The 19,394-nt window shown below is 38.8% G+C and overlaps 1 protein-coding gene across 1 annotated transcript in view; it reads left to right on the top strand.

Annotated features, from left to right (window-relative positions):
* The window catches only part of ndufa10 (NADH:ubiquinone oxidoreductase subunit A10), a 47,912-nt gene that overhangs the window by 6,998 nt on the left and 21,520 nt on the right, over positions 1-19,394 (top strand). The window contains exons 2-5 of the mRNA XM_028806958.2: positions 2,805-2,973; positions 3,802-4,017; positions 9,070-9,156; positions 17,346-17,467. Coding sequence (XP_028662791.1) covers positions 2,805-2,973; positions 3,802-4,017; positions 9,070-9,156; positions 17,346-17,467 — 594 coding nt within the window. The remainder of the gene's footprint in view (positions 1-2,804; positions 2,974-3,801; positions 4,018-9,069; positions 9,157-17,345; positions 17,468-19,394) is intronic.

Here is a 19,394-nt window from a genome sequence, read left to right as displayed (position 1 = left end):
GAATCATTCGTAATCCATCTTAAAATTATCAAAGCAGTTGTCTCCATCCATCCATCCATCCATTGTCTCCCGCTTATCCGAGGTCGGGTTGCGGGGGCAGCAGCTTGAGCAGAGATGCCCAGACTTCCCTCTCCCTGGCCACTTCTTCTAGCTCTTCCGGGAGAATCCCAAGGCGTTCCCAGGCCAGTCGAGAGACATAGTCCCTCCAACGTGTCCTGGGTCTTCCCCGGGGCCTCCTCCCGGTTAGACGTGCCCGGAACACCTCACCAGGGAGGCGTCCAGGAGGCATCCTGATCAGATGCCCGAGCCACCTCATCTGACTCCTCTCGATGCGGAGGAGCAGCGGCTCTACTCTGAGCCCCTCCCGGATGATTGAGCTTCTCACTCTATCTTTAAGGGAAAGCCCAGACACCCTGCGGAGGAAACTCATTTCAGTCGCTTGTATTCGCAATCTCGTTCTTTCAGTCACTACCCATAGCTCATGACCATAGGTGAGGGTAGGAACATAGATCGACTGGTAAATTGAGAGCTTCGCCTTACGGCTCAGCTCCTTTTTCACCACGACAGACCGATGCAGCGCCCGCATTACTGCGGATGCCGCACCGATCCGCCTGTCGATCTCACGCTCCATTCTTCCCTCACTCGTGAACAAGACCCCAAGATACTTGAACTCCTCCACTTGGGGCAGGATCTCGCTACCAACCCTGAGAGGGCACTCCACCCTTTTCCGGCTGAGGACCATGGTCTCGGATTTGGAGGTGCTGATTCTCATCCCAGCCGCTTCACACTCGGCTGCGAACCGATCCAGAGAGAGCTGAAGATCACGGCCTGATGAAGCAAACAGGACAACATCATCTGCAAAAAGCAGTGACCCAATCCTGAGTCCACCAAACCGGACCCCCTCAACACCCTGGCTGCGCCTAGAAATTCTGTCCATAAAAGTTATGAACAGAATCGGTGACAAAGGGCAGCCCTGGCAGAGTCCAACTCTCACTGGAAACGGGTTCAACTTACTGCCGGCAATGCGGACCAAGCTCTGGCACCGATCGTACAGGGACCGAACAGCCCTTATCAGGGGGGCCGGTACCCCATACTCTCAGAGCACCCCCCACAGGATTCCCCGAGGGACACAGTCGAATGCCTTTTCCAAGTCCACAAAACACATGTAGACTGGTTGGGCGAACTCCCATGCACCCTCCAGGACTCTGCTAAGGGTGTAGAGCTGGTCCACTGTTCTGCGACCAGGACGAAAACCACACTGTTCCTCCTGAATCCGAGGTTCGACTATCCGACGGACCCTCCTCTCCAGAACCCCTGAATAGACTTTTCCAGGGAGGCTGAGGAGTGTGATCCCTCTGTAGTTGGAACACACCCTCCGATCCCCCTTCTTAAAGAGGGGGACTACCTCCCCGGTCTGCCAATCCAGAGGTACTGTCCCTGATGTCCATGCGATGTTGCAGAGGCGTGTCAACCAAGACAGCCCTACAACATCCAGAGCCTTGAGGAACTCCGGGCGTATCTCATCCACCCCCGGGGCCCTGCCACAAAGGAGTTTTTTGACCACCTCGGTGACCTCAGTCCCAGAGATGGGGGAGCCCACCTCCGAGTCCCCAGGCTCTGCTTCCTCATTGGAAGGCATGTTAATGGGATTGAGGAGGTCTTCGAAGTACTCCCCCCACCGACCCACAGCGTCCCGAGTCGAGGTCAGCAGCGCACCATCCCCACCTTATACAGTGTTGACACTGCACTGCTTCCCCTTCCTGAGACGGTGGACCAGAATCTCCTCGAAGCCGTCCGAAAGTCGTTCTCCATGGCCTCCCCAAACTCCTCCCACGCCCGAGTTTTTGCCTCAACAACCACCAAAGCCGCATTCCGCTTGGCCTGCCGGTACCTATCAGCTGCCTCCAGGGTCCCACAGGACAAAAGGGTCCTGTAGGACTCCTTCTTCAGCTTGACGGCATCCTTCACCGCCAGTGTCCACCAACGGGTTCGGGGATTGCCGCCACGACAGGCACCGACTACCTTACGGCCACAGCTCCGGTCAGCTGCCTCAACAATAGAGGCACGGAACATGGCCCATTCGGACTCAATGTCCCCCACCTCCCTCGGGATGTGGTCGAAGTTCTGCCGGAGGTGGGAGTTGAAGCTACTTCTGAAAGGGGGTCTGCCAGACGTTCCCAGCAGACCCTCACAACACGTTTGGGCCTACCACGCCTGACTGGCATCCTCCCCCACCATCGAAGCCAACTCACAACCAGGTGGTGATCAGTTGACAGCTCCGCCCCTCTCTTCACCCGAGTGTCCAAGACATGTGGCTGCAAGTCCGACGACATGACCACAAAGTCGATCATCGAACTGAGGCCTAGGGTGTCCTGGTGCCAAGTGCACATATGAACACCCCTATGCTTGAACAAAGCAGTTGTCTGATATTTCAAAACGACCCATTTGCCTGAAAGGGTGTCCCCAGCCCATAAATTACATTGTAAAGGTGCTTATTATAAAATACATTTTAATGGTACTCTCCATGAAAAGTATAATATAGCAATAGTGAGTGCCATCGTGAGTTATGCAGTTCATGTTTCACAGCCAGACTTTTAGGATACATTTCTGGATAAAACATTGTGTGCACTTTGCATGGTCTCCCAAAGACATTCAGTTCAGTATCAAATCCAGTTTATTAGTGTGTATGTGTCTGTACCCTGTGATGGACTGGATGGGTCACTGTTACAAATACTGAAGTCAATACGGTTATCTAAACAGGTCTTCCTTTATAATCTATTATTGCTTTTTGTTGCCTTTTTAAGGCCCGGTTTCACCTGAGCTGTCAAAGGAATCTTCAGTATGGGTGGTTGGCTTACATTCTTGGGGAACGAACCACTCCACGGTTCAAGGAGTACAGCAAGATCATCACTGTTGATGGAAACTTAGCATCTGGAAAAGGGATGCTGGCTCAGAAGTTGGCAGAGAAGCTTGGTAATTTTTTTTTTTTTTTGTTTTGACCCATTGTATTCTTTCTTGTTTCTATGTGCCTGTGCTGTACTCCTTTTTATATTCAAGTATCCCAAAGACGTGCTGGTTAGGTTATGAGTGATTGAGTGAGTGAGCGAGGGTATGTTGTATGTTGTACTACTTGCCCACTTTCTGTGTTATGTAGCCAGGACAGGCAGTGGGTCCCTGTAACCATAAAATAGATAAGTGGCATTGAAAATTGAATGGTTGGTTGGTTTGTTATATGTGTAAAAATGAAGTAGATTTTTTATTTTTTTTTTTTAAGAAAAACATTGCTCTATTTTTTTTCTTTTATACTACTACAACAACAACATAATACAAGTACTGTTTAATTCTTAACAGTGGCGCAGTGGTTAGCTCTGCATTCTGATAGCTACTGAAGACCGACTTTGAGTTCTGTGTGGAATTTGCATGTTTTTCCCTGTGCTATTTCCCATTTGGATACTCTGCTTTTCCTTTCAGATACCAAAGAAGCACATTTTTATGTTATCTGGTAACCCTGGCTTGACACAATATGAGTATAGATGTGTGCATGACTATGTTCTGCAATCTACTGCTGTCAAATTCATGGCGGTTGCACATAGAACTGCCAGGATTAGCTGTGGCTTCAACAGTTCTTAATCAGTTTTGAAAATGGACAGTTGGATGAATCTATAGAGTACATTTAAGGGCACAACTATTCGTGTACGAGAGTGAGATTGTTGCCTTTAAGCACATACACAGCAGTCACAGAGGGAGTTTACTCAAGTGTAGCAATTATAACTTGTTTCTAATGCTGTGGTTTGTTTTTAGGCATGTTGTATATGCCAGAGCCAGATGTAAATTACTGGAATAAAAAGACAGGAGGAAACGAGCATCTAAATTTGAAATTTACTGGAAACTGCAGTCTGGAGAAGTTTTACAAGGACCCAAAATGCTTGGATGGAAACTCTTACCGTCTGCAGTTTTGGATGTATGCCATTAGACTCCTGCAATATTCTGATGCTCTAGAACATCTAATCACAACAGGTACATATGTTCTAAATACCTTGCTTACTAAAATATTGTGTATCCTAAAGTTTTAAGTTCAGAAACATAACCACTGTTGTTTGAGTGTAAAGTACTTTTTTTATTTTGGCAGTTTCATCCTCTAGCCAACGTTTTATTACCAAGATATATGTATGTCTTTCTAAATCATTAGCAATGCAATATTTTGCTTGTTGGTATTTGCAGGTAGAGCTTTATAATTTGTGTTTCTTTTTCTTTTTCTCAACTGCTTTACAGTGGAAGATATTAAGATGTCTGTCTTTTTATTTAAAAAAAATCAAGTTTTTATTGTCTTTACAACCACTTTGTGTGTGTGTGTAATATATATATATATATATATATATATATATATATATATATTATAATATGGAGACAATGCCACGAGACAAATGTCAGAATATTTTCATCATATGTTGTTTTACTTTGATATTATTATATTATTATTATTGATCTCATTATATATTCTATTATGAAACTCTTAAAGTATTAAGTAATGTCAGTTGCCTGTGTAAAGAAGGATAAGTCACCAGTAGAGCATTTATCGAAATAATCTATAAAAGGTGCTGATCAAAGATTAAATCAATGGGGTTTCAGGAGAACACAAAATTCGTTAATAATTGTAGTGTGCCTCAGCATTCCCTTAAATTAAAGTGCATCACCTCTTGTATAGTTTAGGTTTTATTTATTTATTTATTTATTTATTTATTTATTTAGCACATTTAAAACAACTAAAAGTTGACCAAAGTGCTTTACATAGAGTAAAGGCTCACATTAAGAAATAAATGCCAAATAAGGAATTAATAAAAAGAAAAAAAATGTGTACATGAACAAACGTATGCCAACATACAAACATAAATAGCTTATGTAAAATATATTAAAAAATAAAATACATAAAATGAATACAGTATGAACAATAGAAAGATTTAAATACTCAAGCTCATAAGCTAATAAGCAAGTGAATAAAAGTGCTTTTTTTAAAAAGTGTGGGAGCTGACCTTATTATGAGGGGCAAACATTCCACAATTTTATGAATAGCCATCACATAGGCACGATTGCCACTCAACATCAACCATGCACAGTAAGCAATAGCCAATTTAAAGACCTCAGCTGCCTGGCTGACGAATATGGAACAAGAAGATCAACTAAGTAAGGTGAAGCTGACCCGTGTAGAGCTTTTAAAACACACACCAGCAGCTTAAAATTCCCCCTGTAACTAATAGGGAGCCAATGAAGAGAGGCCAACACTGGGTCAATGTGATCCCCTTTTTTGCTGCATTCTGCACCAGCTGCAGGTAAGACAGTATCGTACGGAATACCCCAACATACATGGCATTAAATAAATGCAACCTAGACGTGTCAAAAGCATGAATGAGCTTTTGTAGGTCATTAAATGATAAAAACTGCTTGACTTTATTGATCACCCTGATATAGAAAAAATTCATTTTTACCACAGTGTTGATCTTTTTGTCAAATTTAAAACCTAAATCCAAGATCACCCCTACACTTTTAGACCTTTTTACTGGACATGTGCTAGTAATGTTTCTGGTAACATTGGGTTGACCACATAGAATGATTTGAGTTTTTGACTCCTTTAACTGCAAGAAGTTAAGTACCATCCAGTGTTTTATATCGTCTAATCAGTTGAAAACCTTGGTCACCCACTCCATTTCACTCAATTGCAATGGGAAGTAAATTTGCGTAACAATGATATGGGATGTTATACTTGTTTAGTATAAAGCAGAACGGTAACTTGTATAAAGAGAAGAGGACCGGACTTAAGACGGACTCCTGGGGTACCCCACAGGTTACGGAGGCGATAGAAGAGGTTGAGCTACCAACATGCACAGAAAATGTCCTGACTTTGAGGTAACCTGCAAACCACTTAAAAACTGTACCCTGAATACCAAACCAACACTCAAGCCTGTTAATCAGAATGTCATGATCAACTGTGTCAAACTCCGCACTCAAATCTAATAAAATGAACACTGCACACCTCCTCAAATCAGCTGCCAGCAGGAGATCACTTGTCACTCTTAGCAGCGCAGATTCTGTGCTGTGAAATGTTCTGAATCCCAACTGAAACTTACCAGGACTATTGTTGTGCTCAAAAGCTACTAGGAAGCAAGGGATTAAGGTTTGCCTTTTTAAACCAGGGTTGATTCACTACATGCTCTAAGCACAAACCAACAGTCATCATCTGCAAGGAGCTGTTAATAATTGACAGCACATTAGGACCAATTACATCAAACATCTCTTTAAAAAATCGAGGAGGTATAAAATCATGTGGACAAAGACAACTTCATTGAACTCAGTTTTCATCAGGTTCGAAAGAGAAATTGGCTGAAACTGAAGTACAGTGGAGTGAATGACGCTTCCCAACGGATCCTGAGCAACAGGCACAATGTTAGCTCACATACCAGTACATTTTACTGAAAGTATTGCAAAAAGTCTGAACAAGAGCGTGATGACCCAGCATTTGCAGAACCCCCATATGGATTAAGCTCCGCATCAATAATACTAAGTAATACCTGAGGACTGTTAAAGGTGCTTACAATAATATTTATATAAAGAAAAAAAAAAGTTCTTTCAGCCTTCATAGCCTCTTGATAATTAATAAGGGAGTCTTTGAAGATCTCATAGATCTGGAGGTGATCCTTCTTCCACTTTCTTTCAGCCTTCTTACACGTCCTTCTGAGAGAACACATAGCATAATTAACCCACTGCTGTTTTCTAGGCTTATATTTCCTTTCTTTATGTGGCGCTACAACATTCAAAATATCCACACAAGTAGACGTGAATTGATTCACAAGCACATGATTGCTGAGGTCCAGAGAGGAAGCTTCTCCCCTAGATGATACAGAAATTGTTTCATAAGAATTACAGAAAAAACTAGTGAACGCAGAATTTTTTTTAAATGCATATACCTCATTAGTTTTTAATTGTGCAAGATTATTAAAAATCTCCATGATTTGTAGTGATAGTTGTTGAGTTGAATGTGATAACTTCAGGTACCTCTAATTGAAAATTAAATGGCAGGTACCTGTACATGAATGTTTAAGGAAAATAAATCTTGAATTTTCAATAAAGAATAAACTTTTGGACATGTACTGTATGTAGTCAGTTATTAGTAACACTGAGATGTGCTCTTTGAAAATAGTGTAACTTAAAATGCTATCAATGAGGATTATGCCTTTAATTTTTTTTGGTACAGAACAAATCTAAAAGTTGAGATAAATAATGTAGTCATTTCAGAGTTAGAATGTATTTTGGTGTGTGTGTGTATATATAATATACAGTGGGGCAAAAAATTATTTAGTCAGCCACCAATTGTGTAAGTTCTCCCTTTTAAAAAGGTGAGAGAGGCCTGTAATTTTCATCATAGGTATACCTCAACTATGAGAGACAAAATGAGAAAAAAAAATCCAGAAAATCACATTGTCTGATTTTTGAAGAATTTATTTGCAAATTATGGTGGAAAAAAAGCATTTGGTCAATAACAAAAGTTCATCTCAATACTTTGTTATATACCCTTTGTTGGCAATGACAGAGGTCAAACGTTTTCTGTAAGTCTTCACAAGGTTTTCACACACTGTTGCTGGTATTTTGGCCCATTCCTCCATGCAGATCTCCTCTAGAGCAGTGATGTTTTGGGGCGGTCACTGAGCAACATGGACTTTCAACTCCCTCCAAAGATTTTCTATGGGGTTGAGATCTGGAGACTGGCTAGGCCACTCCAGGACCTTGAAATGCTTCTTACGAAGCTACTCCTTCGTTACCTGGGCGGTGTGTTTGGGATCATTGTCATGCTGAAAGACCCAGCCACGTTTCATCTTCAATGCCCTTGCTGACGGAAGGAGGTTTTCACTCAAAATCTGACGATACATGGCCCCATTCATTCTTTCCTTTACACGGATCAGTCGTCCTGGTCCCTTTGCAGAAAAACAGCCCCAAAGCATGATGTTTCCACCCCCATGCTTTACAGTAGGTATGGTGTTCTTTGGATGCAACTCAGCATTCTTTCTCCTCCAAACATGACAAGTAGAGTTTTTTTCATCTGACCATATGACATTCTCCCAATCCTCTTCTGGATCATCCAAATGCTCTCTAGCAAACTTCAGACGGGCCTGCACATGTACTGGCTTAAGCAGGGGGACACGTCTGGCACTGCAGGATTTGAGTCCCTGGTGGCGTAGTGTGTTACTGATGGTAGCCTTTGTTACTTTGGTCCCAGCTCTCTGCAAGTCATTCACTAGGTCCCCAGTGTGGTTCTGGGATTTTTGCTCACCGTTCTTGTGATCATTTTGACCCCACGGGGTGAGATCTTGTGTGGAGCCCCAGATCGAGGGAGATCATCAGTGGTCTTGTATGTCTTCCATTTTGTAATAATTGCTCCCACAGCTGATTTCTTCACACCAAGCTGCTTACCTATTGCAGATTCAGTCTTCCCAGCCTGGTGCAGGTCTACAATTTTGTTTCTGGTGTCCTTTGACAGCTCTTTGGTCTTGGCCATAGTGGAGTTTGGAGTGTGACTGTTTGAGGTTGTAGACAGGTGTCTTTTATATTGATAACGAGTTCAAACAGGTGCCATTAATACAGGTAACGAGTGGAGGACAGAGGAGCCTCTTACAGAAGAAGTTGCAGGTCTGTGAGAGCCAGAAATCTGGCTTGTTTGTAGGTGACCAAATACTTAATTTGCAAATAAATTCTTTAAAATCAGACAATGTGGTTTTTCTGGATTTTTTTTTTCTCATTTTGTCTCTCATAGTTGAGGTATACCTATGATGAAAATTACAGGCCTCTCTCATCTTTTTAAGTGGGAGAACTTGCACAATTGGTGGCTGACTAAATACTTTTTTGCCCCAGTGTGTGTGTGTGTGTGTATATATATATATATATAATTGTTTTTGTTTTTTTTAATAACAAGGGCAAAGATGGATATTAACATACATTTTGATTTGTTAGACTTGTCACCTCATTTTCTCTCCTTCTTCTAATCTTGTTTATTCATTTTTTTTATTTGCTTTTCACTTTCAGGTCAAGGTGTCATTTTGGAGCGTTCTCCTTATAGTGACATGGTATTCCTTGAGGCAATGATGAAGGAAGGCTATATCAGAAAACAGTGTAAGTTCACAGAAACACAATCCTTAATACTTCCTGATGGCCTTGATACTAATTATTAAGTTATAGTAGAAAACCAGTTGTTGCTGTGCTCCTGTCTTGAATGGAGAAAGAACAAGGAACAGAATCGTCCGTTATAAATTGTCGTTGTCTTTGTCTGATTCTGCCTTGTAGAATTAGCAGATTTATTCAATGCAGCTCTGTGTCGTTAAGTACTTTTCTGCTTGGATGTTATTTTATATTGTGCAAAACTTACATTACTTGTATAATGCCTCACTGTGACTGTAGCACCAAAATCAGAAGTTTTCTTGCTTTTTTTGTCATTCTGGTGTGCAGTGCTGTTTTGTATGCAAAAAGGTAGTGGTACACGTACATTACATTTGGATCAACTTTGAGGAACTGTGAAGGTATATGGAGGCTGAGAGTCCTAGTGCTACATTTTATTTCTTGAAACATAATGTTTCAAATTTGAATTTGACTGTCAAGTGTACTGTACTGTATAATATAGCGCTTGCTTGACAGTTTAGAATTTCTGAAACTGAGGAATATACCGGTAATCCGCAAGTCCATACAGGTGGCACAGTGGTAGTGCTGCTGCTGCTTTGCCCTGAGGAGAACATGGGTTCGCTTTCTGGGTCCTCCCGGCATGGAGTTTGCAAAGCCCTTTGAATAATGAGAAAAGTGCTATATAAATGTAATTATTATTAAGTTTATAACAAGTGCTACATTCTACAAAAAAAGTTATGTAGTCCTGCAAAGCAATCAGTGCTTAATTTAAGTTTTAAAGAAAATTACAAATGTGTTTTCATCAAATGCAGTCTTCCTGATTCGCTCTTTGCTTTGAGCGTCAATGGCTGATCATCATCATCCACTTATCAGCCATGAATTAACATATCGTGTGCGAGTGGAGGGCCAGCCAGTCGTATGAAAAGAAGTGCAAAGACTGTGCTTGTCAGTAATGTGGTTGTCACTGGAATAACAATTGGAGATTAATTTGCAAAATCCTTAATTCACAATCACTTGATTCTCAGTACAACTAAGAGTATGCAATAGAGGCTGCGGTTTCTCGGAATGTTTTTCAATGAGGTACTGGCAGAGTCTGTGAATTGCATCTCTTTCAGATAACTAAGTACTAGTTGATGACATGACCAGTTCTTGCGGCTGAGCTGGTGTTTGTTCACTTCATAATGTGTGTGTGTGTGTTTTCATATAATTATTTATGTATTTATCTAACTATGTATTTAAAAGCTTTTGTGTTTTTAAAAAAAAAAAAAAATTCCAAAATAAACTTCTGTCTGTCTATCTATAATAATGTAGATTTAACACAGCCTGAAAAGTAAAATTAATTTAAGACGTAATTATATCTGGCTTGTATGAGTTAGCTTCTTAAGGGCACATTTTTACTGCTGAATATGCACATCATAATTTTTTTTCGTGCCTCAGTACGCAGCCATCCAATTGCACATGCCATCTTAGCCTTTGCAGTGCAAGAAGAGCTAAGATTTTTGCTGATTGCAGGGCTGTGAACTGCTGACTCCTCCAGTGCTTGAAGGTGGTGGTGTGTGTGTGTGTGTATGTGTGTATATATATATATATATATATATATATATATATATATATATATATATATATATATATATATATATATAATATAAAAAATCTCCTCAAACCTGCCTGTGTTTGAAAAACTGAAGGGGGAACTCTCTATCTGAACAAATGGCACACTGTTGCATTGATGACTATAGTAGGTATCCAAATAGAATTGTGAATAAGCTGTTCCTGTATGTGATGCGAGAATTCAAGATGGTAAAATGAAGAGTTACGCAGGTTGCAGAGTGATGACCAGGGTAATTCAACACTTATTGGAGATGTTTACAATTTTCAGTTTAGTTTTGAAACTTCACGTTGTAATACACATTAAAATTTATTTGAAACCTGAAGACGAATCAGATGGTTTTAATCTTCTCTGGTCTCTTGTTTAGACTAGCGACCAAAAAAATATATGCTGTTGATGCTAGCAGCTAATATGAGGTTAGTGTTCAAGTTTGCATTCTGCTTGATACAGTGAGGAGTGTGGCAAGTGCACATCTTGTCTTCATTGGGAAATATTGAGAAAGAACTGAAAACTGTTGTTAAGGAAAGAAAAGTCTTGTCTGTGTTGCTTGCTTGCTTGGTGTTTTCAACACAAGTCTTTGGGACCGAGCAATCTATGGGATGGTAGAAGGCCTGAAAAGTTAGTTTATTTCTTACAGATAATGTGTCAATATGCTCTGCTGGCTCTGAAGACTGATTTACACCAGTTATAGAAGCAGGGCTTTTCAGTAGTTCCATTTATTTAAAAAAAGTGATGAAATGGAATATAAGCCATGTATATTATTGATTTTATAATAAACACTTTTAGTTATTTGGCTTCCATTAATCTGTACCCTCTGTTTCTGCTTTAACTACTACAAATTATCCTAGTGAGAATTTCTATGATAAAGAAAGCATTAGATCATAATGAAATTGTTATGAGTATATCTTTGCTTCTGTTGATTTGTAATAGTTTCCACTTTTAACTAATTCATATATATATTATTGTAAAGAACATTTATCAATAAACTCCTTTTTAATTTTGCTGCAATTTATAGCATAAAACAAGAAACTGGTGGCTCTACTTGTTGGTACCAAGGCCTTAGTCTTGGAACGGTAATCTATATAATGCTAGGGAAATGACCAAGAAGATCTCATATCAGTAATTGATTTACTCAAGCTTAGCAAAGTGGGAAAGTGTTCTTTCATTTACCATGGATAACTGTGGTAAATAGTTTTTCTGACTATTAAAATAACCCACTTTGATATATTTTGGGCAAGAATGAAGATTACAGTGAAGGTCTAGGGGACACGTATTTAAGGAAGTCAAACTCAAGTTTTGTTTAAATTGTTCTTTCACTTTATGTGATGTTACACAGCAACATGGTATAATTGCACAATGCGGAGGAACAGTGAGGTGTGCTGGAGCCAGACACATGATTTTGAAAACCTTCAAAGAGCAGCAGAGACTAGAAACAGAAATGTGCATGTGCAGTCTGGGCTAAAATAGCTAAATTATGAAAGATCAACTGCAATCTGTATATGTAAATTTAGGTGTGCGCCCTTCATGACTGCTTAAACATGCGAGAATCCTTGCCATTAATAGGCTGTACACCCAACTGAACCCCTAGCACATCAGTATATTCCTTCTCTCTTGTACAGAGAAAGTGTCCTGGGTATCTCTTCCACTGCTCACAGGTGGTTTATGTCCTCCTTAACTGATTAACTGAAAGTTAGCGCCTGTTTCACAAGGGGTTATTTGTAGTTTTTGGCTTGATTTTTATTTTGATGTGGATGTCACTATGATCTCGTTTTTCAGTATTAAAGGAAGTTACTCATCCGTGTGCCTTGAAGAAATTAAATGCTGCATGTTGTATAACTGTTGATAATGAAATTGCAACAAACCATAACTCGTGCCAATTGACACTTAAACCCATCTTAAGAAAATTAATCCTTTTAATTTATTTTTGGAAATATTATACTTTCATTTTTGAGAAACCTTGGCATAGTTTCTTATTTTTCCCTTTCTTATTCAACTCACAACTTGTATATCATATAAAGTGAGTTACTTCCTGTTAATATATCCCGTGTCCACTCATTCCTTACCTAATACTGTGAAACTTGTCCATGCATTAATTTCATTCAACACTGACTTCAATAACACTCTATTGGCAGTCTCTAGAAATATTAGTAAAGGGTTTGTGTGTTCAATAATTTTTCATTTTTTCTGTGTCCCTAATAACTAAACAATAAAATGTGTCAATTTCTGGGCTCATAGGACCAGGACACATGAATGTGGATTTAGAGGAAAGTCCCTGATATTGCTTAGCAACTTGTTCTTTAAAAAAAAAAAAAATAAAGCCTGAAGGCGGATTCTCCAATAAAGCTTGAATAATTTAATACGTGTGCAGAATGGTTGATATTTAAATGAAGGTACAAAAGAAATGACCCTAAGACAAAATCGACATTTGGTGGGTGATCAAAGTCTTAGAAGAAATATTATATATCAGAATCTGGCCTGTGGGTCTACCCTTGTGAGCATCTGACCTTCTATAATAGGTAGTGCAATATTTTGAATTGAATGGTTTCATGTACACATTGGAATTCTTTTACTTGTTTAGTATTTGGTTATATTATTTATTTCTCACTTGGTTGCTGTGCCCTGAAGATGATGTGAATCCTTGAAACACATCAGCCAAATTTACAGATGTCTTTGAGTCTCAGGAATTCAGTATATTCGTGATGTTGTATGGTTGTAAACTTTACGATACAGTATCTACTGTTGTGGCCGGATTAGTTCTTTTAGTGGCTCACATTGTTGTTGTCTGTTTCTTTTATGGTGATCTTCTAGGTCACTTTTTTATGTTTATAATTTATTGATTTTTCTATTGATCATTTTTATGAGAATGTACTGTTTTTTTTTTTTTCCCTGTTTTATGTAACTGTTATTGTTATATTGGGTGTTTTATATGATGTGTAATATTTACACATGGCTTATGATTATCTTTTACAGACCATGGGGAAAAAAATATGGAATGTGATGTAATATTTGTACCTTATCGGGTGTACATGTGATAAATTGAATGAATCATGTATTAATTTTGTGCTGTTGTTACATTTAATTAATTGAATAATTAGTACATAGTATATCATTTAAGTGTCTGCTTACCCTTGTATTGTGAAATTGTCTTCTAGTAAGCAGGCGTATCTATTTAATCTTTAGATTATTATGATAACCTTGGGTGTAACAATTTAGCACATTTATGCTGCTAAATCTGCGTTAAGCTGCTCACTTGGAGTTGGAGGCAACATGACCTGCACTCATTTTGCCCAAAGCTTTTAAGCTTTCTCAGACTCCCTTGTGGCCACATATCCAGGCCATTTGATTTAAGCAGAGAAGCAGGTCTTGTAATTTGTGCACTTTAAGTACTTAATCTTCACTCTGTCTGTCTGACACAAACGCACACTAACACACATTCTTTGCAAGTCTTCTCAGGATAGCTCCATCCCTTCCACCAACATCGCTCTCTCCCAGGTCTTCTCTCCCTAAGTGCATTAAGCACATTTTAATAATGTAAAGGGGCCGTGTGTCACTTACCAGTAAAAAAAAAAAAAAAAAAAATTCTTGCAGTGTATAAGTGTGTTTTTTTGGGAGGGGCTTTTTATTTTACATTTTTTTTCTAAATTATTTAGCAGGGTTTCTCTTTAGTAAATTTGATTTAATGATGGTTATTAATTGATCAAGGGAGAGATTGATGGTCAATTATGAAATGCAATAAAAATGTGCAACCCTGGTATGGATTAAACTATGGAGGTCTCAGTAGTACTTCCATCCATCCATCCATTTTCCAACCCGCTGAATCCGAACACAGGGTCACGGGGGTCTGCTGGAGCCAATCCCAGCCAACACAGGGCACAAGGCAGGGAACCAATCCTGGGCAGGGTGCCAACCCACCGCAGGACACACACAAACACATCCACACACCAAGCACACACTAGGGCCAATTTAGAATCGCCAATCCACCTAACCTGCATGTCTTTGGACTGTGGGAGGAAACCGGAGCACCCGGAGGAAACCCACGCAGACACGGGGAGAACATGCAAACTCCACGCAGGGAGGACCCGGGAATCGAACCCAGGTCCCCAGGTCTCCCAACTGCAAGGCAGCAGCGCTACCCACTGCGCCACTGTGCCGCCCCTCAGTAGTACTTATTCTTCATTTTAATTCGATCCATCTATTTTTCAGATTTATATTGGTCCATTCACAATATTACCTCTCCGCTTATGTAATGCCAACTTTTATATTAAGTATTTAACAGAACATATAACAAAAATAATAAAATGGAGTTCCCAGCATTGCTTAAAGATCATATAGTCATTCACATGGGTGCAATTAGTAGTTCTGACACAGAGATGCCTTTTCCCCAAGCAAAATTTCCTAAAAGAATTGGCCATAGATGATACTAAGCAAAAATTAGGCACACAATCACACTCTTATATTGGACTGATTTTGAATGTAGGAGGAAGCCATCAAAAAACAGGGTAGGGGACATGCAAAGTTCACAAAATAGTCACCTGAACTAAGAAACAAATCAGACATTGGACATCTGGCTACTGCGAAACCTGGTGCAAATACGAAAGACAATATCACAGCCACCAACACAATGGCCCGTAAGCATTAACAGGGGCAATCCACCAGCCATTAACATATGAAACTTACATTGGCTTGAAATAGCAAAGCATGCTAATAAAATGCCTAAAATATATTGAAAGTCTGCAAAAACATACAGCTTTTTTGGTACCATTCGACCAAGCAGCACATAAGGTGAGAGTCCTTCTCTCTGATGATATATTATCAGTCAGTTATTTCAGTAGCTAGCAAGACTCCTAATATTATCCAAAACATCATGTTAGCAAACAAGGTTGGAGAGTTGTGTCAGTATGTAGACTGCAAGGTGACAGTCATTGAATTAGAAAAAAAATAACAAATTGCTCAGATGTGTGTCTGGTACATAACATTTATACTGTCCAACATCTGCCCTACAAAGTGGACTTCTGTCCATGAGGAATGGATTTAAAGCTACCACCATCCAACCTTCTGGTGGAGAGGGAAAACTTTTATATCAGAGCAAATCTTGCAATTCTGGGTTAGAATTTCTGTATTATTAACATAAATGCCTTGGAAAAGAAATGTGGTAACTGTAACTTGTGATTACGCTAATGAGTGACTATTGGCTATAGATGGTCTGCTGTATGTTTAACGTTTTAGTAAACTGGTCCTCCAAATGAATCACTTTGAGTATGCTGACTTTTATTAAAACATGTTTTCTTTTAATTGCTTATGTTTTGACATTTTTCTTTAAAAATTAAGAAAATGAAATCTATACACTGCTTAATTTATGTATTGTTGTTCTGCTATCAATGAGACTAGATAAGTCACCTTCACTGTTCTGAAAATCTAAAATGTTGTTCTGTATATTTTGTAATTTTTTTTAAATTTTTTTTTTTTAATAATATAAAATGCCCCCAGGATGTCAGTCAGTCAGTCAGTGAGGGCAGAAATTGCCTTTTAAAAATAAGTATTTCTTACCTTCTGTTGGGGGATCCCTACACTGCCATATACCCTCTGTCAAAATTGCTGACCTCCATGGTTGTAAGCCCTGGCCCTGTTGGCAGAGGAATATTTAAGAATAAAGAGATTCTTGATTTGAGGTGAAATTGCCAATATGTTATGATATCACGGTACAGGCTAGTCATCAACAATATAACTTTTATCAGTTCTGAACATTTCATCTTGTTTGGCATTAGTTAAGGTTATTTTATCCAAAGCATAGTATAGATCTTCAATATGGGATATGATTTTTATATATTATATATATATATATATATATATATATAAGGATTTTGATTTCCAGGAAACCTCTAGTTTGGATCTTTTTGTTTCTACCAGATTTTAGGACTTTCATATTTCAATACTGTGTGTAATAAGGGTACAGTAATCTTATATATGAACATCTAGGTGTAGAAGTGTATGTGTCTGTCTGTCCAGCCTACGAATGTAATGCTGTGATCTTCCCCCTGACAAATAAATGAATAGGCCGCCGTAGCTCAGTGTCAGAGGTGCTTGCTTCAGGCGCTGATATCTGAGGTTCGATCCCCATAAGGGGACAAGGGTTTTATATAAAATGTCATTTACTGTGAAGTTTTTAAGGTGTGTGACATCGAAGCCTGAGGGGACAATGAAAATAATATCATGAGTGCCAACTTAACTGGGCCAGTGGGACAACATCAGAGAGAGATCCCCATCCCTTTTCCAGAGTAATTACTTTCAATTAACTGACATCTCTGCATTTCAATTTTTTGTTCTGGTGATTTCAATAGTTTCTAGGAGCCCAGGCTTTTTACAGCACTGACTTAAACAGCTAGTTCATAATATAAATCATGTTGGGTTAACCGTATGGCCAACACAAAAAGAAAATGTTAACTCAAACAAAATACTGCTGGCAGTGACTCTTATTTCCTATGACAACTAATTCTGTCTCCACACCCAAATCCAGATCCCCAACCCCAAAATTTTTCTTTCATGCACATGTTTCATTTGTCATTTAATTTTTGTTTAGGTGTGGAGCATTATCATGAAATTAAGGGGATCAGTATTTGTGAATTCCTTCCTCCTCATGTTGCCATTTATATTGATGTTCCTGTGGAAGAAGTGCAACTGAAACTCAAGCAGACTGGAAAGGTAGGAATGCACCTGCCACACCTTAACTTTGAAATTAAAGTAGAAACCCCATTTCCAAAACAGTTTGTTGTACAAGTTCAGCACAAAGTGATGGGCCACGATCCATTTTTGCTTGCAACGACTGAGTCTTTGGTGGGCGCTCCTTTTCTACCCAATCTTGGTACCCACTCCTGTTACCAGTTAACCTGCTAATTGAGGACCTTTACAGAGTGTTACTTGTATTTACCTTTACAGTCTCACTTTGCCTCTGTCCCAACTTTTTTGGAGTGTGTTACAGGCATCAATTTCTAAATTTGTTAATGTTTAACAAATAGAATTAAGTTTTCAGTTGAAAACACTGAACATCTTTTCTTTGTCCTTTTGCCTGTTAAATAACAGTTGAAGTGAATTACCAGATTACAGAGTTTAGTTTTTATTGCACTTTTAGAAAGTGTCCCAACTTTTTTGAAAGTGGGGTTTGTAAATATGTTTGAAGAAGTGATCGTGTTCTGAAAAGACTCATTAATATTTGGCAAAAGCATTTACTCTTAGTGTCCTAAAACATAACTGATTATTGTAGCACTATAATCCAGTATTTCTTTGTTACAATAAAATATACAGAATATGGTTTTATTGTAATGTACACATTGAGTTTTCCTCTTTTGAAACAGCTTTTTGAAAATATCAGAATGTGATTGATTCATATTTACAGTGAAATGTTTAAGTATTGGGACTTTGAAGTTAAATGTGAATTTATTTGTATTTTTGTATTTATTTGTACTTGTATGTTAAGTTATTTAGAATAGCGTTTACTGTGTTTTAATCGTGTATAAAGTTCAAATTAATATAAGTAATGGTATACATCTGCTTCAATTAAACTTTTAGTTGCATGCAATAACTGCTTTCACACACTTCCCCAGATCCTTTCTTGTCACCTGTTTTGGGAATTTTCACACATCATATTTCACTTTAAGGTTATATTGAGTATATATTTAACTTGATCGGTTCTGCTTATGGTCATGAAGCATAAGTATGGTATTTCAACTAATGAAATTTTTAATTTGGTATTGATTTGTGAGGCACTAGATTATTAGCTTGCCAATGGCAATGCATTGTTCCAACATCTGTCTGGGCACAGACAAGCTTAAAATGTTTGATTAGTTATATCTGATTTTTTTTTTTTTTTTTTTTTTTTTTTCTGCAATAAGCTTCCATAGTCCCAGTGTGAACCATTCATTTAATTATCTGTGTACTTCTCCTATTACCCTTTCAGTATGTCATTGTGTCTTCGAAGAATTGCCTACATGCTTCAGACCAGTTGGAGGGCAACATTAAAAACCACCCTTCACCCTTATTGTGTGCTATTGTTTACTTCCGTACATGACCTGATTGTTGCAATTTATTTTTCGTTTGATTCTTCTAATTTCCATTATATAGTCAGTTACCATGTTTGTAGGTACAACTGCTTAACAACACATATAGTCTGCTCTAATAAACTACTGATTTTAGAATTTGATACCAGACATGGTGGTTGCAACATCTGAGAAACTACTGCCCTTCTGGATTTTTTCATGCACAGCAGTCTCTCAAATTTTACTGAGAATAGTGTGAATAAACAATGCAGAGATCATAAGTTCTCTGGACAAAAACACAGTGGAAATAAGAGTTCAGAGGCGAAGGTACAGACTTGTCCAAGCTAACATAAAGGTCATGAATCTCCATATAACAGCTGTTTGCAACAGTGGTATGCACAAGGATAATTCTTAATAAACATAATGGTGACCCTTAAAGCAAATGGGCTACACATGCAGAAAACTGCACATGGTCACTGTATTTGGCCTGACAAATCACAATTTCTGCTATGACATGAAAATGGTAATGTCAAAATTTTGCATAAATCACATGTATCCATCTTGCCTTGTGCCAGCAATACATACTACTGATGGTA

The sequence above is a fragment of the Erpetoichthys calabaricus genome, chromosome 8, assembly GCF_900747795.2.
Source record: "Erpetoichthys calabaricus chromosome 8, fErpCal1.3, whole genome shotgun sequence".
Classification (NCBI taxonomy): Eukaryota; Metazoa; Chordata; class Cladistia; order Polypteriformes; family Polypteridae; genus Erpetoichthys; species Erpetoichthys calabaricus.
The sequence above is the reverse complement of the archived record's forward strand: the minus strand, read 5'-3'. Positions and strand labels throughout refer to the sequence as shown.